Here is a 17,203-nt window from a genome sequence, read left to right as displayed (position 1 = left end):
TGAGTCATCTCAAATGGGCTTTCCAAATGATCAGGCCACTCCTCTATTCAGCCTGTCGGCCCTTTTCTTCAAAAACTTTAGCAATTTCTCCCCATCCTCCTTACTTTCTATAAACCCCAATTCAACTTCCACCCAATAGCATTCGCTAGAAAACAAAAGCCAGGAGGGGTGGGGAAAAAAAAGAAAAAACAAAAAAAAAAAAGGAAGAAAAAACAAACAAAAGCCATGAGGCAAGAACTCCCTCAACCCGTCAAACCCTATAAATTTCTATCTTCTGTACCCATTCTTTCTCCTGTGTCCTTCCAGGTCAGTGAATGAAGTGCCTTTTCTCTTGTCCGAAGTCCTCTCCTGTACCTGAGTTTAGGATTCTATCCATGACCTGTCACCAACTCCTCAGTCCTATTCCATCAATAATTTCCCCTGTACTATATTCCCAACCCCTTCCTTACTACTGGCTATTTCTTCCCTGTTTAACATACTCAAGATGCTCTTCCACCATTAAAAATAATGAATTCCTCTGTGACTCAGCGTCCAACTGACTTTCCATTCACTCATATCACTGCTTTCTGACTCCACTCCACACCACTGCTCCACTTAAACTGCTCTAACAAAGCTCATAAGTAATCTCCATATTTCCAAAGCCAAGAAACACCCTTTCATTCTTATCATGACCTTTCTGATTTCTAACACCCCAAAGAATCTACACTTTCCTCCTTTTAAATCTACTTAGTATTCATTTCTATCACTTAGTATCTCCTGGTTCTACATCTGTATCTCCAATCATTTTGCCTCCTTCATCTGTTCATTCATTCCTTGAAGTGGTTGTCCCTGAGCCCCTCAGATTTGCTAGACACTACACAGGGCACTGGGGATATACAATGAATAAGTAAGTCAAGGTCTCTGCTTTCACAAAGGTGATATTCCTGGGGAGGGAGATAAACAATAAGCAAGAAATCAGTTGATACAGGCTACCTGGCAAAATAAAACATGGTAAGTTCCTTATATTGGTTGGTGAAGGAAGTTCTCTCTGAGGTAAGATTTAATTGAGGTCTGAATGACAAGAAGTCAGCCATGGAGAGATCAGGAAGAAGAACATTGCAGGCATTAAAGACCTAAATATGAGACCTGAAACCATAAAACTCCTAGAAGAAAACATGGGCAGTAATTTCTTTGACATCAGTTGCAGCAATATTTTTTTCTAGATAAGTCTCCTAAGGCAAGGGAAACACAAGCAAAAATAAACTATTGGGACTATACCAAAATAAAAAGCTTTTGTGTTGTTTTGTACAAAACGAAAAGACAACCTACTAAATTAGAGAAGATATTTGCAAATGATGTATCTGCTAATGAATTAATATCCAAAATATATAAAGATCTTCTATAACTCAACACCAAAAGACCCCAAATCCAAGTAAAAACATGAGCAGAGGATCTGAATAAACATTTTTCCAAAGACAACACACAGATGGCCAAGAAACACATGAAAAGGTACTTAAAAAAAAAAAAAAAAAGCTCAACATCACTAATCATCAGGAAAATGCAAATCAAAACAAAACCACAATGAGATATTATCTTAGACCTGTCAGAATGGCTAAAATAATAATAAAAAATAACAAATAACAAATGCTGGCGAGGATATGGAGAAAAAGAAACCTCTGTGCACTGTTGGCAGGAATGTAAATTGGTGCAGCCACTGTGAAAAATAGAATGGAGGGTCCTCAAAAAATTAAAAAAAGAAATGCCCTATGATCCAGTAATTCCACTAGTAGGTGTTTACTCAAAGAAAACAAAAATATTAATTCAAAAAGATATACGCACCCCTATTCATCGCAACATTATTTATAACAGCTAAGATATGGAAGCAACCCTAAGGTCCATCAACAGATAAATGGATAAAGATGTGGTATATATATATAATGTAATATGATTCCACCGCAGAAAAAAATGCAACAACATTTGCAATAACACAGATGGACCTAGAGGGTATTATGCTAAGTGAAATAAGTCAGACAGAGAAAGACAAATACTGCCTGATCTCACTTACAAGGGGAATCTGAAAAACAAAACAAATGAACAAAGAAACCAACAAAAGAACAGACTCTTAAATACAAAGAGCAAGCTGGTAGTTGCCAGGCAGGTGGTGGTGGGGGGGGGGTTAAATAGATAAAGGGGATCAAGAGGTACAAACTTCCAGTTATAAAATAAATCACAAAGATGAGAAGTACAGCATAGAAAATATAGCCAATAATATGCTAGGTGACAGGTGGCAACTACACTTACTGTGATGAGCACTTAGTAATGTACAGAATTGTTGAATCACAATGTTGTACACCTGAAACTAATATAACACTGTAATTACGTTATACTTCAAAAAAAATTACTTAACTTTAAAAATAGATTTTAACATATTTTTCTATACAAGTACCTACCCCCTTCCTTCCCTCTCATTTTATTTCCTTCCTTCCTTTGCATTTCCTTTGTTCTTTTTTTTTTCCTAGCGTCCTTCATTTCTTCCTATCTTTAAAAGAAAAAAAAAAGACATTCCAGGCAAAAGAACCAGCCATGCCTAAGATACCAAAGAGGAAACAACGTTCAGTGCTCGAAAGAGATGAAGGGGAATCGCTGTGGCTGAAGAGCACGGAGGATTGGATTTTGGTGGAGAAAGAGAGAAGCCTTCAAAGGGGTTTGCAGGTCCGAGTGAGGAGTTTGGATTGTACTCCAGGTGTGCTTCTCTTCCTCTACCTACCCATAGTCCGCTTCTCTCTTCCACATGGTCTCCCTGTGAGATCTCATTCCATTTCACTTTTCATTAGTATCATGTGGTTACAGGACAACAATCACCAAACCTTTCTCTAAAATCCAGGCCAGCCCTACCCTCCAATGTCCTAAACCGTACCCACCCTTGGATTTTCACTGGTGCTTTACTCTAAAAAGTCCCAAACTAAAGTCATTCTCTTTCCCTCACACACTGTTCTTTCTTCATTTTGTTAACACCATTATCAACCCAGTCACTTAAGCCAGATGCCCAAGCTTCAACCTAGCTTCCTCTCACCTCCAACATCTAATTACCAACATTAATTTTTCAAGTTTAAAGGAGAGATAGGGAGGAGGGTAAATGGAAAAGGAATGGAAATCTTTTGCCTCCACTAATAATGACACTTCCCAATGCAGCTCATACATATAAGCCAAGATTAACAACCCATCTCAGGAATGTTGTCTTAGTCCCAGCTACACAAGTCTATATAACACCCCAACCTAACCAACCCATGCCACTGTCCCTCTCAGTCTCAAGAGAGACTACAGAACTTAAAAATCATGTCTTTTAGTTAGAAGATATCCCTGAGACTACCCAGTGATCTCCATATTTATACAAGGAAAAACACACAGAAGGTTAAGTCATGTGTCCCAGATCACTGAGAGAGACTACACAATCTATTTCGCTTACTTTGTATAGTTATTTGTTCATATGAGCTAAACCTTGAACCAGAACTTGCATATATAGACGTGGGCATTATTCTATCATATCCCCTTAAAATCACTCCAAAATTGCTGCGTAAGCCATTTAAATGACCCATTTTATATTACTAACATAACATATTAATAATCTAAAACTATGTTTTTAAAAGAAGAATACTTCATTTTCTGAGAAAGTCTACATTATCCCAAATTAACTTTTTTTTAAGTGAATTCTCATGATAGGTCAGAGAGCCACCAAGATCTGATCTTTCAACAAGGTCACAGAACTCACAGGGCAAACCACTGGGCAAGAGTTACTGATGATCCCCCTTTTCACTGCTTCTCTCTGAAAGTAACAAGAACAGGGAGAAATAAGTGCCTATCTATGTTCTAAGAGCTACATACAGTGATCAATTTTAGGTACCACCTCTCTAGACTCAATTTATAACCAAGCTGCTGAGCTGTATTTATGAACATTTTAAAAACAAGATTCTCAGGCACCTGGGTGGCACAGTCGGTTAAACACCCAGCTCTTGGTTTCAGCTCGGATCATGATTTTGGGGTCTGGGGTTGAACCCTGCATCAGGCTCCAAACTCAGGGTGGTGTCTGCTTGAGATTCTCTCTCTCCTTCTCTCTTTGCCCTTCCTGCTTGTGGTGTTTCTCTCTCTAAATAAATAAATAAATATTTCAAAAACAAAACAAAACCATATTCTCTCTGATCAACTTAAGTCTCGTTGTCCTCCCTTCCCTCAACTCCTGAAGATTACAATATACCTCTTAAGAGGGTATACCACCACTCCCCTTTCTCTTTGGGTACCTCTTTTCCTAGCTAGACCTGGGGTTAGTCTGTGCTTTTTCAAATTATATATTCCTTTCCCATGTCCTTTGCTCCCATGCTCACTACACTAAATATAAGTTGAAAATCACTGTCCTAATTTACTGCAGGCCAACAACTACCACAAGCTAGAAAATTAATGCATGCCTCGCTTAAAGACAAATTTTAGTTACTTCTGAGTTTTTGATACTTGACCTAACCTTCTCCATCTTCACAATATAGACAAATAGTTCGAGTTCCTTTATGTAGTTAAGATACTTATCTTTGCATCTCTACTTCTGAGATTGATCGAATTAGGTACCCATAATTGAATATAATCAATAAAGAGATTTCCAAGATTTTCTGGAAGGTGCTCTACTTTGCTTTGAATTTTTGTTATTTTTCAACTTTGCCAAAAACCTACAAGATTTGTTCGCTCTTATCATTTTAATAAGGTCAACACTTCAGATCTATTATACTACTGGAATAGGAATAGAGAGGTCTGTATATATCACATTCCTTTGGCCTGTAGTGCCTACCCGGTAAATCTGAATTAGTATTGATTTACTATATTATTTCTTCAGTTAATTTATTCTCCAGTACGTACTGTTGCATTCCTAAACTGGATACAAAATAAATCTAAGGTTTACATCCTGCTTCCTAAGGATTATCTAACACTTTAAAGTAGTTACAAATGAAATAGATAAATAGGAAAACAAAACTTTGAGATTATGAACCCAAAGCGCCAACAAAAGCAACAAGAATGACAAGCAACCATAGGACAACAGGATAGACTGTGAAGTACAGAGGTTAGGTAGGATTCAGGTAGGTGGGCAGGGCAGGGGAGTGGATCCCAGGTAGAGGGAGCACTGTGGTAAAGCACTGGAAAGAACTAAATCCATGGTACAAGGGGAGAAGGAGGGCACAGGCCTGAATGAAGCAGATAACTTGTGTTAGAGCATTTGGGTTGAAGAATTTGAAGCTGGATAGGCAGCTGGGATCAGGCGTTCCTCAGGGGCAGAGAGGCCCTTCATACTAATAATAACATCAAAGGTTGGGGAAATTTTCCAACACACAGGTGGCTTTCAAGCAGGAAAAAAAAAAATCAAAACCACAATATTTCTTTGAGATTCCTTCTCTTCTCCTTATTCCTCATCTTTATCTATCTATCTATCTACAGAGTATAGCATTCATTTAAATAATTTGAGTTCCTTTATAAAGTTAAGATACTTTTTTTTTTAAGATTTTATTTATTTATTTGACACAGAGAGAGAGATCACAAGTAGGCAGAGAGGCAGACAGGCAGAAAGAGAGGGAGGCAGGCTCCCTGCTGAGCAGAGAGCCCGATGCAGGGCTCGATCCCACAACTCTGAGATCATTACCTGAGCCGAAGGCAGAGGCTCAACCCACTGAGCCACCCAGGTGCCCCAATACCTTTTTTTTTTTTAAGGTTTTATTTATTTGCCAGAGAGAGACACAATGAGAGAGGGAACACAAGCAGGGGGAGTGGGAGAGGGAGAAGCAGGCTTCTTCCTTCCTCACTGAGCAGGGAGCCCGATGTGGGGCTCAATACCAGAACCCTGGGATCATGACCTGAGCCGAAGGCACATGCTTAAAGACTGAGCCACCCAAGTGCCCCTAGCTAAGATACTTAAAACTCGCATTTCTACTTTTGAGATTGATAGATAATATGTGTGTATGTATGTGTGTGTATATATATGTATTTCTCCAAGACACTAACTTCACCAGGTTATACACGCAGCAAAACAAATATTGCCTGATAAAAACAAAATTCATGCACTCACATACTAAGTTACCATTTATAGACCGCTAACTATATGCTAGGCATTATGCTAAGCACTTTGCATAATTTCATCTAATCCTTACAACCACCTACAGTATTATCCATATTTTATAAATGAAGCCGGATCTTCATTGACCAACATCACAGGTCTAGGATTCAGGCCAAGGGCTGCCTAGTTCCAACTCCCATGCTTTTAAACCACTGCACATGGGACTAACCTCAGAAGTCTTCTAAGGAGAACATCACAGTGCTTCCATTTTTCTGGGGCACAGGGGACAGATAGCAGGTTTTCCTCAATCACTGCTGAGTTACCCCTTCTGCTCAAACCAAGATTATACATAGTCAAAAGGTCAGATGGAATTATTTCTCCCAGCACTGCCAAATCCCCACCACTGAGATGTTCAGGCTTCTAAAAACGGTAGAGAACAAAGGTCTGAGGAACAGAGCAAAGCAAGGGAAACTAAACAAATCTAACAACCCAGTAAGATAATCAGCACTTCCTGAACCAACAAGATTCACTGACCAGGGAAAATGATGAGTTGGGGGAACAGCAGGAGACTTGCCACCTCTGTAAATGTTGCTCAAGCCCCAATCCTCCAAGAGAGGCCCAACAGATGAGGCCAGAGTCCTCTTTTTTTTCATGTTCCGAAGGGTAATAGTCTCTATTTTGTTCTCAAAGTCATGCTCTGTACCAGAGGGACAATAATCTCTCTCTCATCCTAAAGGTCCCAGTACAATAGCTGTAAGCATCCTCAAAAACAGGCAGCAACAAAATGACACGGCATCATATTGCTTTTTCCAGGATTCAAGTCCTAATGAAAGGCATCATTATTTACGATCATTATAATTACAAATGATAATCTAACATCAATGCTATGCTTGGCCTTCTATGATGATAATATAGGGATGCCATAAACTCTTTCATCCAATTATCTCTCGGCTCTTCAGAAATCAGGAATAACAAAGCTTCTGCTGGCATTGCCATCCACTGTCTGCCAAGGATAACTCATAACCCAAGGAGAAAACTGACCAGTTCAGGCTGATTCACTCACAGCAGGTCCTGAGTGAAACTCCAGATTTTCACTCTTTCAACTTTGTTCCGACTTAAGGAATTCTCTCTCTGCCAAGGTGAAAGCGTCACTCAGAAGGACTCCTCTTCCCTAACAATTGTTCATAACTCAACAAGAAGAACGGAGATTGTTTAAAGTATACATAATACTCTAAAAATAAAGACAGCAGTCTAGCAATACTAAAGATACTGGAAGGGGGGTAAGGAGGCACAAAATGCTGCAGCCCGAACTGGGTTTGTTTTTTTTTTTTTACTTTGGGTATAAGCACAGAACATATGATTTATTTATGTAGGCAATTTTGTTCCTCAAAAGAAACCAAAAATGTTGCAATACTCACTTCAATTTTGCTAAGAATATAACATATGCAAACGTGCAGAACTAGACATGTTCCCAAAAACAAGGTTACTCGACGAAGGGGTTCCAGAGAAAACTCTGTTAAGAACAATCCACCTTCAGTGTTTCCTAACCATTTCCTCACTGGTCTCCTTCCCCTCGACACCTCCAGAATTGAGACTACACCACACACCTTTTTGGAGGGTGCCTTTGTTTCATATCCATTGCTCACATTATGTCAACAAGGAGGGCAGGAGCCAATCTTCCATTATTTCTATGTATGCCACAGCATCACAGAGCTGAAAATACTGTAGATGCTCAGTTATCCTTGTGGCTCCTGGCTGGCAGGCCAAGCTATCTCTTCTGCGCTGTGCATTACACATAACTACGCCCTCCCGTTTCATGGTCATAACAGCCCTACAGAGGCAGGAAGGACAGTTACTACAAATGAGGAACCAGTGGCTCACACTGGTTGAATGAGTTCCCAAAGCCACACCAGCAGATAGTAGTCAAAAAACTTGAACCCAATATCCCTAATTGCAAGTGCTAGACTCTTCCTGAAAATTCTTTATGCAAAGGATTATCAACATCTTCTCTCACAACATTCTGATTTTTAATAACTCGTCCCAACTGAACCTTCCTATAAGCAATTCATGTCAGAAAATGCTTCCACAATACTTTTGGGTTGCTCAGATAGGAGCAATGAGAATACAAGGAGAATTGTTTCAAGTTCATACTCCATGTTCAGTCAGCAGTAGAGTACAGTGACAACGTCCTCGGCCAGAGCCTACGAAGACTTACCATTCTATCTCCTGTAGTTCACTGGTTCACTTCTGGAAGGAGACATGTTATATAGAAAAGACATGAAGATTTTTAACCATAACAGGTTAAACAGAAAGACTGTTGGCTCACTGATTCTGAGAAAATGAATTTAAAAACCAAGTGATTCGCCTAAAGTCAGATGAGACCCTTCTGAGCCATCCCTGACTCCTCTCTCTTTCCCCAATAACAGTCAACACGTCATGTCTGTGCCACCTTGGCACAACTGACATTTTGGGCTGGGGAAGTCTTTGTTGTGGTGGGGAGGGAGGGCTATTGGGTATGCTTAGCAGCATCCTTGGCCTATACCCCTTAGATGCCAGTATTACCTCCCACCCTGTAACAATCAAAAATGTCTCCAGACATTACTAAATGTCACCTGGGGGTAACTGCTCCTGGAGGTAACTGCTCCTGGTTGAGAATCACTGGTCTCGATCAGTAGTCTCCAAAGAGAGGTACACAAAACAGTCCACTGGGAAGGCAAATATATGGATGAGACTCTCCACTTATATTATCATCTTAAAAAATAAGACTTTCTCTTTATTAATACTTACTAGACGGCCCAACACTAGTGTTCCCATCCAGTCTCTATGTCAGCCTGGGTCTCATACGAATCTAAAGGAATAAGCAAAGCATGGAAGCTCCGTAGCGCAGGCTGAGGTGGAATGAAATGTACTACAGTTCATGTGCTTGGTTAAGTAGATTTACCGATCACATTTGTTTGAAATGAATTAACCCTCACAAAGCAAACAAGGGGCTTAAAAAGATTCCTGCAAAGATACCTTAGATTAAAGACCGCATACACAAACAACAAAAATATGGCAGTGCCTCATTTCTATTTGGGTGTACTTTTAAGATTTTATTTACTTATTTGATAGAGTGCACGCAAGTGAGTGCATGCACAAGCAAGGGCAGCAGCAGGCAGAAGGGAAGGGAGAAGTAGACTCTCCGCTGAGCAGAGAGCCAGATGGGCTCCATCCCACCTGACCTGAAGGCAGAAGCTTAACCTACTGAGCCACCCAGGCGTCCTTCCTGGTGTAGTTTTGTTTTGTTTTGTTTTGTTTTATTTATTTGTTCCTGGTGTAGTTTTCATCAGTCACATTACAATATAGAAACAAGATATGACAAGAAATGCACCAAAACCTATCCAGAGAGCTTAAAATACACATTTGCATCTCTTATCATAAATGATTAACTTCATTTTAAGTATATACTGTGCCTTCAGATATTAGCTAATGAAAGCAGGACATGCGCATAATGTATAAACAAAAAGGCATACATCCAATAAAGGGATTAAATGTTTAACTGAGAACAGGAGACCTCACTGGTCTCCTTCCCCTCAACACCTTCAGAATTGAGAGACTACACCACACACTCTTTTGGAGGGTGCCTTTGTTTCATGTGCATTGCTCACATTATGTCAACAAGAGGGCAGGAGCCAATCTTCCATTATTTCTCTAAATAATGCCATTTAGACAGTGCCACTCCATGCAAAAAGTTTAGCGAACATTGCTCTAAACCAACACCGACAGAACTTTTTATGATGATGAAATATTTTCTATCTGTGCTGTCCAAAATTGTAGGTCCTAACCACGTGTGGCTATTAAGCAAATTAAAAGTGGCTAGTGTGCCTACAGAATCAAAGTTGAATTTTAATTTTGGTAACTTAAATTTAAACAGCCATATGTGGCTGTGGCTACTTCACGGGACAGCACAGCCCTGGACCATTGGTAGATTATGTTATCTCGAAACAAAAAGCTCCCAGCAGGCAATGCACTTTCCTGCTTTTTGTCTTTGGCCATGGTATTCTCTCTGCTTTGAATGTTCTCTCAACCTTGTCCATCTAGTAATAAATTCTTATTCTTGAAGGCCTACCTCAAATAACACCTTTCTTTAGCTTTCCTAACTACTCCTGACCCCACAGAATTAACTGCTGCCTCAGGTCTGTTGCCCTCCCCCTTTTATAACCTTCCACTCCCATACTTAGAGCTACTGGCTCGGGCATCTGAAGTTCTGGCATTGGGAGTTCCTCAAGGCAGTGTCTTATTTATCACTGGCTGATGTCCAGGACATCGTGAGTGCTCAGTAATGGTTACTGGATACGGCAATGAATGGACCAACAAACCCTGATCACCCTGTTTAGACTGCAATGCTTCTTCCACCATAACAAAAAAAAAGCTCCAGAAAAGCAGACCAAAGGCTACTCTTTGCTACTTCACAGTGCCAGATGCTACTTCAATAGACAATACCATTCCTATTATTACCACTGTTTGGCTCTTTCAGATGCAGATGTCACAGTTATTTCTTAAGCAGGCTTGAAAAGCATTTAGCCTTTGAAGAGCACAAAATGAAGGTACTTGGTGGTGTGAGCCCCTCTCTGAGGGTCACCTTTCAAATACTGCCATGACTGCTCTGATGCAGTCATGGCTCACGGATCCCGGATTAATGTTTATCAAGCTTTTCCTGGGTACTCTACATGCAGCTTTAGCTGCTCAGGTACAAGTGGACGCCTCCCCTTATCTCCTCCCACTCAAAACCCACGTGAAACTGTTTATCTTCATCATCTTGCATTGAATGAGTATGACTTTGTTAGAAAGACCAAAGGCAAGGCTTTGACCATGCAATTGCTTATTCTGGATTTCATTTCTGAATTCTAGATTTGGCTATATTTAGCAAAGCTAAAACCGTCATCGTGCCCGAAGCCAGGAAGAAGACACCATTCACAAGCCACCCCCTGAAAATCTGCAGTTGCCACTAAAAAACCAGACTTCCCAGCAGGCAAAGACATCTGAAGTGGGAGGGATCAAATTGGTGTTTGCGTCAGAGAAGACCTCAGGTGCTCAGAACCAACCTCTCTGCCTGGCACTTAAGCTCTCCATAATCTTATTGCCTCTTTTTTTCTCTCCAACCTACCCTCTGCTCTGGTCACACATCCTCACTCTCTCCCCCATCCACTCCTTTCTGTAACACTGGTCATCCCACTCCCTCACCTGCTTCTCCTTAAAGCTGCTTGCCTCTCACTGAAACTTCCAGACAGCTCCCCTGCCCCCAAACACTACCCGCCCCACCATTGCCCCACAATTAGCATAGGGCTGAGGCACAGAGGGTAGAAGGGCAAGCTGAGAGCTAATCAGTAGTTACTGGAAAGACCCAGGGCTACCAAAGAAAGTGAGCAGCAATTCAACAGCCAGGGAACAAATGTAAAAGAATTCCCTCTACCATTCCATGTCCTTCTTTCCTTGCTTCTTCTTTCTGGAAAGGAAATTCGTACTAATCCAGACGATACCACTAGTCAGTATCTCTGAATCATACTGTTTCACCACTATACACTTGCATATTCTAACTCTCTCTGCTGGGAAGGCCTTGGGTAACCCTCATCTGGACCATCTGCTGGGCAATTTCCATTCCTGTTCAAACCACACTTCATCTATAAACCCTGGCCTCCAGGCCCTTTCCCTTTATCACCTCATGACATCTTTTTATCATCTACTATACACCAAGGGCCATGCCAAGTGCTAGACCCTGATCTTAGGGTTATTTCTTGGTCTATGAGCTCCTTAAGAGCCAGGCCCATGACCTATTCATCTTAGTAATTCTGGAATCTAATGCAGTGTCTGTCACAAAGAAAGCCTAACGAACATTCACTAAATGAACACATTTGCATATCAATACCAACAGAAAGTAATCATATGCTACGTGTGTGTGTACACAGACATACATACATGTATACATATTTGTCTTAGGTGTTTAAACCTCACTACCTTGTGATATTGGTAGAAAAACTTTTAAGTTTACTAGTACAAAAACTCACTTAGTAGTTCTCATTAAGTCTAAACCTAGATTTCCTCAGTGGAAGTAAGGAAACTACTCTGATGGGGCACATGCTCCATCTTATATAGGACTGATGCAGTTCTGGAAAGTGGCCTTGGACACAGCAGGTATTCAACAAACATTTACTGTTTAAACCTTAGACATAAGGCCTCATATAGCTAAGGACAAATAACAAAAGCACAGCTCTTTAGTCCTTCTCTGAGCATTGCTCCAATTTTCCCATTGAGCTCATTCCAGAAGCTTAACCAAATCTTCCCTTGATATCACACACCTATGACCTCAGACATGATTAGGAAGTCATCGTGGCATCCTCATGAGGAAGCTAGAGAAGATACCCACGTCTATACCCAGCCTGGAGTAGCCATATCCCCTGAACTCATGGTCTAGAGTCTTCATTTCCCCCAAACAAACCCCAGTGCCCAGTGAACAGTCAGTGAGAGCAGGCAAGCAGAGCTGATACTGATGGAGGATGGCAGCCCACGCATTCTCCTGTCTTACTCCAGCACCTCTCTCTTGCACTCCTCACTATAAAGCTTAGACTGATACCCATTTTAGAGAATTAGGGATGACAGGTGGGATGTGGTGCTGTGTTTAAAACGCACCCAAACCTCCCCAAACCATCTGGTCATTGCCCTGGCAACTCAATGCACAACTGTCATCATCCTTGGACAACTCTGGCTGGGACTGGTGGTTAGGTCCACGCCTGGGGACTCAAAGAGAAAAAGGTGCAGGAAGGAACATGGTCACCCGAAATATGTTGACCCTTTAAGGAGCTAGTGAGGCTTCCACAGAAAAATATCTGACTCTGTCCACCCACCATGGGGAAAAGGATTGCTGCAGATTGCTATAGCCAAACCAACCTCCACATTCCCCCCCACTCCCCCTTAACTATATATAGGATAAAATCTTGCTGGCAAATAATGTCTACCACTCATTGAACACCTGAAAAATAATTTCACATTCATTGCCTCATTCGATCTTTGTGACCACGCCAAAGGAGAGGGGTTCTCGATCTTTAGCTTTCATCAGAATCTCTCCAGAAATCTGCTCAAGCCCCACCCTTGTGGTTTACAGGGTGAGGCCTAATTTGCATCTCTAACGAGCTTCCCTATGATGCTGATGCTCCTGATCCAGGACTCCATGCTTTAAGAACCACTGCCACAGAGAAACAGGAGAATCTCAGGAGAGATTTGAAATGTCTTATCCAAGGTTTCACAGCTAGGAAAGGACAGATGCAGAATTCGAACCCCGATCTGCCTGACTGTATAGAGCCAGTGCTGGTAACCATGGTATACTGTACGTGTGAATATGTACCTTCGTCTTATCAAATGCACTGGCAGTTCCTTTAAGGCAGGCATCACCCTTTAGATCTCCCTATTATGCCTCTCAGAACTTAGTAGTACCTTTATTTAGTAGTGGTACCTTTATTTAGTAAATGCTACATAAATAATTCATATACAGGCTCCTACATAGCTATATACCTCTAAGAGCCACAAATTCAAACTCACTTATAGTCAAAGAATATAAAGACAGCAGTATCACCAGACCCAGTTTTACAGGAGACTCTCTCTTGCTGCTCTGAGTCTTGGTCCATGCTATCTCCACACCTGCATAACTCCTACTCATTCTCTGGTCAGTCACTTCCCGCAGAAAGCAATTCTTGGATCTCTAAAACTAAGGGCCACTGCACCCTAAGCTTGTCTCCACGACAGCACATATCACTCTATTCTAACAGGCTGTTTTCCATCTCTCAGCATAGTCTGTAAACTATAGCATCTAGTTTTACGTCATATCCCCAGGGCCTAGCACTGTGCCTGGCACATCATAAATATGCTACAACTGCTTGATGAATGAATAAACGAATGCAGAGCTGCAAGTCCTTAATTCCATATAAAAACATCACAATGCATGATGTGCAGTTCTCAGGGATGAATTCCAGGGAAGAGGAAGATAGCCGAGATAACAAAGACCAACTTTGCCTTTTCTCTCGCCATCATTCAGTCCCTGAGAACAGGCACTGCTTAGGGTAGCACCAACTACAATGAGACAATATTCCAGCTGAACAAAATGCTCCTGGGCTATAGGGTCAGCAGAAGCCATTCAAAGAGAAGGAAAGAGCTCTGTGCCCCTTCATTCCTCCTGATTTCTCTCTCACATACTTCTCCATTTCTCCATCCCACTGCAGTTAAGGGCTTTGGCACAGGGATGAAAGACACAGATCAGACTCAAGGGTGCAGATCTGGCAGCAGGCACAGAATCATCTCCCATCCTGCACCAAAGCCCACAAGGAAAGATCCAGAGGGACAGTGACTCAGGCCCCGGATTAAGTCCAGCTAGAGCAGTGCTAAGAATGGAAAACAGCAAGAATTTCACAAGGACATTAATTGTCAGATATTTTTTTTGTTAAGCGTTTTTAAAGTAAAGGCTTTCACCTTAACCCCAGAAAAATGGGCCCAAGTTGAACCCAGTACTTGGACAAGCTGAGAGCCAAAGACAGCTGCTGCTTCATCTCAACCCACATGCCTGCAACAATCACCATGACAGGCATCTCCCAGGCCCAGGTTAGGACCTTTGCTTCAACCTGAGCTTGCAAAAAGGCTCCTTCTCCAGCTTATAAACTGTCCACCCCAAAACCACCATGTTGACCTAACAGAAGCCTCTCCCTTCCCCCCCATCCCCTCTCAGCAATAACACAACCTACAGTAGGTTGGCCCCATCCAATTAGTTTGAATAGCTTCATCCCTAGGAAACTGCTGCTTTTATTAAAAATAAAAGCACACAAGGCAGGCAATGGACTGTGAAAAGTAGGAGTCTGGCATAATTATGAAGGTCGAGGTTAAGGTTACCAAAAGATACATGCAAAGATTTCCAGAAAGCCTGGGGGATAAAAATATATATTTACATATCTATAGATACACAAATGAACACACATGGGGAGAATTTACACAGCAGATCTAAATATCTTTTCCGATTGAGGAAAAACAAAAATCAGATGCCACTCTCAAGTAATTCTTTCGGCTAAAAAATAAAAATAAAAACTAAAACAGGAGGCAGAGGGGCCTAGTAGACCGGTTTCAAAATAACCACATTCATCTCGTGTAATTTCTGTTATCTTGGCTACATCCTGGGGACCTGATTATAGTTCGGTCAGGAAACAAAACTAGTCAAATCCACTAAGAGCCTTGGCTCTTAGAAAAACATATTCCCATTCTCTGAAAATCCTCTCTTCCTCCAATGCCTGCTCCTGGGAGTGGGAAAGTTGGGTAGAAGGAGAAACCCCTCTCTCTTCTTAAAGCTACTCCACCTCCACCCTTCAGCCCTCACATCACAATTTCAAGTTTAAGAAAGATGACAAGCCCAGCACCCTCTTTGATGTGAAGCTTTACACTTTCACACATACATTTTCTCATCTGATCCTTATAATTCAGTGAGGCAGACAAGAATTGGCTTGCCAATTTTTAAAGAAATAAAATGAAAGGCCACCGAGGTAAACAATTTCCAGCAACGTTCTTCCACCCCACAAGCCCTGTCACTTCCAAATCTCAGTTTTAAATTTCTCAAGGACAATGATTCACTGAGCAAGGGGAGAGGGAAGGGAGGGTCAATTGGTCAAAACCCATTCATACACTGAACAACTAGAAACCAGTCTTGCTGCATCAGCATAAGATTTTAATTCACCGCACACTGCAAGAGTCCCATCATACCTTCCGCCAACACCTCGTCCACAGTGACCTGCTGTCGCCCAATGCCAAAGACCCTTCCGATGTAGCCACTGCCCAGGCCCGAGGTGCTGCCCCCACCTCCGCTGGAGCCGGAGCCCAGGCCAGAGCCGCCCTGCTCTCGCCGGGAGTCGAAAAACTTCTTCATCTTGCGAATAGGAAGCAGTAAAGCAAAATACCGACGGTTTCTGGATTTTTTTTTTTTTTTTTTTTTTTTTAAAGAAAACAAGAGATCCAAGGATTTCTTCTCAGATTTCAGCTCGGAGAGGAGCCACCCGAATCCGGCCGTGGGGGTGGGGGCTGAGGGAGGATGCCTATAGGAATATGCGTGTCAATCGCGCCGCGGTCCCCTCCTCCTCAAGAGAGCGATTCGTGTAAGTTTAAACCTGTGATGACAGAAGAGAGAGAGGATGAATCAGTAACACACTTACGAATTCAACCGCTGAGTCCTAGAGGGAGCGAAAGCCATCATCCCGGGGAAACGCTCCGTGCATTTACCTAGCAAGAAAAACCCTGGGGCTGAAAACCCGGCAGAGCCCGGGACCCCTGTGCCCGCGGCTCGGAAAAAGGAAGGATTCGGCCGCCTCGGCCAGCGCCGACCGAGCCCGGCACTGCCTCCCCCTCCTCCCGGGTCTCCCCGCCGCCCCAAAAGGCAGCATCCCGGCGGCACCCACTTGAGACGGCTCGGTGGCTGGCTCCCAGCTACCAGCCCTGCAACATTGTCACAGCCGCCGGGCCGGCCTGCGACGCGGAGAAGAGGCGGCGCTGCAGCGAGAGCCGGGGCCGCGTTCGGCGCCCGCCCGCCCGCCAGCTGATCCCCGGAGCGCCCAGCGGAGACTGACCCGCCGCCCCTCCCCCGCGCGCGCTCCCGCCCGGCTCCATCCACCCAACCAGGAAGTGAACCGCCGCCGGAAGTGCCTCTCGGGACGGCGCGGCGACGGGCCGAAGCCCTCCTGTTGCTGCCGCTCAGTCGCGACAAACGAAAAGGAGTCGTTGGAGAGAAGGGGACCCGGGGGGGGGGGGTGTCTCAGTGTGGAAAGAGTTTTGGAAAAGAACTTTTATCGCCCGGTCCGCATGGCACCATGGGAAAGGTAGTTCGGTGAAACCCAGCGGCTGGACTACAACTCCCAGGATGCCCCTGAAGGAGCGGGCGAGGTGGCTGCGGTGGCCTCCTTGGCCTCTAAGGTGGTTAGTGGGGTGGTGCATTTGTGGGGATTCGGTTATTTAAACACATCCGGTAGAGAGACTGCCAGGGACTCGGAAACTGCTGCATGTTCCACCCTTTTGAGGCCATCTTATTTGCGGCTTGACCTCCCTGCACAAGGGATTCTGGGGGTTGTTGTTTCCAAAAGGATC

The 17,203-nt window shown here is 42.9% G+C and overlaps 1 protein-coding gene across 8 annotated transcripts in view; it reads right to left on the bottom strand.

Moving 5' to 3' along the window:
- The window catches only part of AAK1 (AP2 associated kinase 1), a 172,620-nt gene extending 155,920 nt beyond the window's left edge, over positions 1-16,700 (bottom strand). For 5 of the 8 annotated variants that reach the window (XM_059405932.1, XM_059405935.1, XM_059405934.1 and 2 more), the window contains exons 1-2: positions 16,522-16,610; positions 15,833-16,233 (exon numbers count right to left, since the gene is read on the bottom strand). In XM_059405932.1, coding sequence (XP_059261915.1) covers positions 15,833-15,995 — 163 coding nt within the window. In that variant the 5' untranslated portion in view covers positions 15,996-16,233; positions 16,522-16,610. Of the gene's footprint in view, positions 1-15,832; positions 16,234-16,521 lie in introns of all 8 variants that reach the window. The other 3 variants (XM_059405938.1, XM_059405939.1, XM_059405940.1) reach the window with 1 other exon arrangement.
- Positions 16,701-17,203: the final 503 nt, after the last annotated feature.

Source organism: Mustela nigripes, chromosome 7 (genome assembly GCF_022355385.1).
Source record: "Mustela nigripes isolate SB6536 chromosome 7, MUSNIG.SB6536, whole genome shotgun sequence".
In the NCBI taxonomy this organism is placed as follows: Eukaryota; Metazoa; Chordata; class Mammalia; order Carnivora; family Mustelidae; genus Mustela; species Mustela nigripes.
The sequence above is the reverse complement of the archived record's forward strand: the minus strand, read 5'-3'. Positions and strand labels throughout refer to the sequence as shown.